General features: G+C 31.1%; 1 protein-coding gene across 2 annotated transcripts in view; it reads right to left on the minus strand.

Annotated features, from left to right (window-relative positions):
* LOC117168941 (zinc transporter ZIP11) overlaps positions 1-5,600 on the minus strand; it is a 152,810-nt gene that overhangs the window by 37,922 nt on the left and 109,288 nt on the right. For both annotated transcript variants that reach the window (XM_033354933.1, XM_033354932.1), the window contains one exon: positions 5,069-5,326. In XM_033354933.1, coding sequence (XP_033210824.1) covers positions 5,069-5,326 — 258 coding nt within the window. The remainder of the gene's footprint in view (positions 1-5,068; positions 5,327-5,600) is intronic.

Below are 5,600 nucleotides of genomic sequence, written 5' to 3' on the forward strand. Positions count from 1 at the left end.
TATATCTAGTCGGGAGTGGTGCTGACTGAAAACAGATGATTTGGAGCGATTCGCGCGCCATCTGCTGGTCATTCTAAGGACTTATTGAACTACCCTCGTATCTCTTAAAGTTTTCGAAATCTCTTGAAATTCTTCGGAATCTTTTAAGATAACTCAAAATCTTTCGAAATAGTTGAAGGTCATGTTGACCACCGAAATGAGCAATTGATAACATTTTCTGTTGAAAAAAAAAGAACTATTTGTTTATCAAATAATAATAATTAGACAATGGGGCCTTCATTTAAAATTTAGAAACATTAAAAAATTGCTGAATGAAATTTTGTTTAAATTCTGCTTTACGTTATATAAATATAGGTAGCATGAGACATTTACTGCATCTTTACAATGAAATTATGTTCGAGTGCTCTAGTGGAGTTAGAAATTCATGGAGTGCGATGAATTCGCGCGGTCACCATGCAGAAAGAGGGGTGAAATTTCCGAAATAAAGGGGCATTGTCTGCTAAGCATCTTTCGTCCTTCTGGTTCCGTACCGTACCTTTACACGAACTCTAATTCGTTCTTTATTAAATCCAGGGGGAAACTCGAGACGGAAGCGGGTGCAAGTGCAATATGCAAGGAGACGATAGGTAAACGAAGAAGGAAAATGAAGAGAATAAAAACAGAAAAAGAGAAGGACAGATAAATACCGAGAAAGAGAAGAAAGAATACGGGGTTAGAAACCAGTTAGGAGTGAAGAAAACAACCTTGTCTTTCTCCAGACTTGATTTATTTCTTGTGGTAGAAACTACACTTTATAATTTGTTTCTAAAAATCTCTTGCTCATTAATATAAAAACTTCGAAATATTTTGTTAATAAACGTTGTAGAAATTACATAATTTTTCCATTTTTGAAAAACTAAAAGAGCCAGTCTCAGAACATTATTTCAAAGTAAGTACAAAAACAAAAATATTAATTAACCGTAAGTCGGGGCTAAAGCGGAATACAGTTTTAGATTTGTTCCAATTAATTACATAAAGGAATTATAATTATATATTAATGTCTTGAATATATAAATTATGACCCCTTTTTCTGCATATCGCAAACTTAAGACATTCAATTTAACTATAAGTAACTAGTTATTACAATACAGTGTCTTTATTCTCCGCATATGTTTATAGGACCGTTATTCAGTATAATACTAAATGTCAAAATATCGTAAATTATCGGTTTCTGGTCTTATTTTAAAGTAAATTAAACTAATATTTTAAGTATGATAAGAACACAAAACAAAAATCTTTCGACAGCAGAAGTCAAACATCTTCTCTTATTTAAAATTTGACATCATTTTTAAAAGACGATATAATTTATGATAGGCGATATAAATATCAAAAAAGAATTCCAGGTAAAGTTTGGCAAGCGTCTCTTAATCCGCTTAGCCAAAATACAGAAAATGACAGCCTTATAGAAATATTATTTTTATTAAAATTTCTTTAAAATGCTGAACCAAGCAGCATCCAAAAGAAAATTTGACACTCTTTTAACAGAAAAAACTGAATACTCTTTGGGATTTTAATTCAGAAAAACAGAATTGAAATGATCAAATATGAAATTATGGCCCGGTTTTCCCACCATGTCCCGGTTAGGCAATAAATAGTAACAATTTCCATTTGAACATGGTCAATTTTTTAAAAAATTGTCACGTTCGTTTTTCAGTATATCTATTTGGAAAGTTATATTTTTATACACTGAGAGACTTTTTGTTAGAATAATTGATAAAAATGAATGATAATTTAATATAATATCGTTTCAAAACAAGGAAAACAGGGTTTGCGTATCAAAAATTAATATAGCGGTTTTCAGCCGTCAAAACTAATATTTTTGTATGAACAAATGGAATGGATGTTGCATTAACTCTTATATAACTTGCAAGAATTTAAAATTCACTATATCAAAGTTAACAATTGAAGTTAAAACGATAGTCATAAATTTATTTGAAAGAGCGAAAACATCGTTTGAAGTTGCCATACAAAGCATATGAGAATCTCAAACGACTATATGAAAAATAACTCACTCCGCCAAAAAGATGTAGCCTTCAGAAGGAGTAACTAAATACACAAATTAAATACAACTAAATACATAAAGACGCGTACAATTATTATTGTTATTATTTATATTCTTAATTTATTCACTACATACCTAATCGCACGAATAATCGCTATGAAAAATCGGAACGGCTGCGGCGAGATTTGAACCTAATTTACCTAAAGCTTTAACGCATTCCCTAACAACTGAACCCCATGGCTAACTTACATTATGGAATATTTGGTAAAAATCTCGGCTTAGCGGCGTCGCTTGAAAACTCAGGGTATTATGATTTTCAATGATTAAATTGACTTTTTATGAAATACATCTTTTAACGGAACTGATAATATTCTTGTATGAATAACATTCTCTAATTTGATATCTCAGTAACTCAGTATAAAAAAGTTGAGTGTATTTAGATGTAATATTTTATAAATTGTACTCATTGAATTAATTCTTATTACCTTAGTGTATAAATTTCGCGATAAAGAATGCCAAATGTTTTAAATATAATATTAAATAAATGAATTTAAAATAGAAACAGTTAACTTTTATTTTAAATATTGTGAATCGTAACCTTTTGGCTCGATCGGAAAGTGGCGGTAATAATCGAGGAGCGTTCTCAAACGAAACCATATGAAAAATTAAGAATAATGATTTCATAGTTTGCTATGCGTCTCAGATTTCGGTCAACTTCATATTGACAATATCAATTTTTAAAATTCTTTTTTCGACATTATGATATTCACAATTTTTATTCAAATTATTTTTCGAAAACTCATTAAAAAGATTATCATTTTTTGATAGTGTTAAATCTTGAAATGGAGATTCATAATATTTCGTATTTAGAATACTACTTTGTCGTCTTCGTGTTTTAAATACTCGTATGATAATTTTATACTTCGGTACTGAATTACGAATAAATACAATAAAACCTCGGTTTTCCCTATTTTGGAACGATATTATACTAAAGTCTAATTCATTTATTTCATTAATTCTAACGAAAGGTCTCTCAGTGTAGGATTTTTGGTGTGCACTGAATTGCAAGATTGGATGAGATTGCAAGATTGGATGAGATTGCAAAAGATTGCATATGTGTGACTGAAAAATGTTACAAGCGATTGGTAATTATATTATATTAGCTTAGATTTTATAGATGTTAATTAAATTTTCATAGATTTTAAATATTTAGAAATGTTTACAAATGATTGAAAATCTCTTAAAATAAGTAAAACAAGTTTTCGAAACAATTAGTACTCTTATAAAACTTCTTAAATATGGTGACATTCTTTTAAATTTTTGAAAATTATTCAAAATTCTTGCATATCCCTTGAAAATGTTTAATCTCTTGAAATTTTTTGTATACTTAAAAAAAAATGAAAATCTTTCAAATCCTTCGAAATTTTTGTAATTCCTTCATACCCCTTGAAATAAAATTAATCTTACTCCCTAAAGTTTTCTAGAAATAGTAAGAATTTATAAAAATAAGTAGAACTAATTTGAAATTCCTGAAATTTAAATGAAATTAATCGTGTTCGTTAAACTTCTCTAAAAATCAAACGCCAAAATCCCTCGAAATCTATGAAATACCTTAAAATCCTTGGAGATTTAATCAAATTCTTCAGATGTTCTGAAATTCCTTGAATTTACCTTCGAATTACTTGAGATCTTTGGAATAAAAACGAAGCAGTCAAATCCCTAAAAATCTTTGAAATACGGTGAATCCCTTCAATAGCCCTCCCTTCTATAGACCTTCCGAAAATTGACGCCACGCCACAGGTAGGTGTAACAGGAGCTGCGCGGGGTGCGCGAAATCTGCGGTAGTCACTTAGGTGAGCACTCTGGCGTGAAAAAACAAGAGCGGAGCGGGCTATAATGAGTTAGTTGCCACCCACCGCCAGCCATAAAATCGGCGCTATAGAAGAGTTTCACTGTACTTTGAAATCTTTGCAGGTTCAATAAAATTCTTTAAATCTTGCGAAATTCCTTAACATAACTTAAAACTCTTTGAAATCTTTGGAATCGCTAAAAAACGCTTGAAATTTTATTAATTTAAAAAGGAATTAATTTATGTTTCTAACTAAAAGTTTTTATTTACTTTTAAATACAAATTTTACAGTTTTTTATTGAACTTGTACTTTCTGTTAATTGCATAAAAAGGCATGAAATACACCTTTTTCCGGCCTTCTAACAACCTTCTAAAATAGTTTGTCATAATAATCTACCAGAGATATACCATGCAGATGAAAGACGAAAAGAAAAGAAGAATGTTGCATATAAAAGTATTTTAAAATATGAATTAAAAATGGTTTTTTCAACTAATTTTATTTATTACGAACGATTGCAAGGCGCTTCGTAACAAATATTTTCAACTATACTAGTTTCATGTAATTTAGTTTAAAGCTCTAAGTGAATTAAAAAATAAACTAAAGAATAATTCTCTGCTTCAAACTAAATTTTTCTAAACACACTCGGACCTCAATTTTAGCAAATTCGATTTATGTGTTCTAAGAAATGCGCCGCGCCTTGGTTCCAGATAAGAGGAGCTATGGGGGAATTTGTCATAGTCGCTCATGCATGAAAATACAGTAGCATAGCGATAAAGCGCAATATAATCGTACATCAATTGAAGTCCGAGTGTATCTAAAAGAATTGAGGAATTTAAAGAAAAGATTATGCCGGAATAGTATATTATCCTAAACTCCTGCGTTTAGCTAATTCCCTATAGGTTTTTAGCCAAAATCCTAATAAGTTTCCTGATAATATACGACAGACCTATACTAAATTTCCTACAATATTTTTTCAAAGGGGGAGATTGTAAGGGATTGCACCAGATTGCATAAGATTCCAGAGTGTACACCTGACTTTGAGGAGTAATTAGCCACTCGATTGAATCATACTCCGTCTTATCTTAATTACAAAAGGGAAACTTTTAAAGAAACCTGATATTTAATCTTTTCTTGTTTGTGCGAACAATTTATACAAGTAGCCAAGTTATTTACCAACCTCTGTTGTGCTTCCGGAATGATGTCATCGACAACGACATAAATCATAGCACCTGCGGCAAATGAAAGAGCATAAGGTAGCATAGGAGCAGCGAGAGAGACTCCAGCAGCCCCCAGGATTCCAGCGATGGGTTCCACCATTCCCGACAATTGTCCGTACCAAAAGCTTTTTAAAGTACTAAATCCAGAGGCTTGTAGGGGCAAGGACACCGCTAATCCTTCTGGAAAATTTTGTATTCCAATTCCGATTGCTAAATTTCTGCAACATAATAAAATTTTGGACGGGTTTTTTATTACTTACTTATGCTAATCCTCTGTGAGCAGATTTTTTATAAACATACATAATGCTCTAAATTAATTAGAAAAGATCAAACATTATTAATAGAAAAAATAGCTGAAGTCTTTTCTCTGTCAATGTGAATCAAGAAATTTAAATTTAATTCTCAAGTTAGTGATATGTTGAGTAAAGTTTTTTTTCTAAAATTTTGACCCACGTCCCCCCTTTGTTAGGGTCAATGAGTCTCCCCCCCCCC

This window comes from Belonocnema kinseyi, chromosome 3 (genome assembly GCF_010883055.1).
Source record: "Belonocnema kinseyi isolate 2016_QV_RU_SX_M_011 chromosome 3, B_treatae_v1, whole genome shotgun sequence".
In the NCBI taxonomy this organism is placed as follows: Eukaryota; Metazoa; Arthropoda; class Insecta; order Hymenoptera; family Cynipidae; genus Belonocnema; species Belonocnema kinseyi.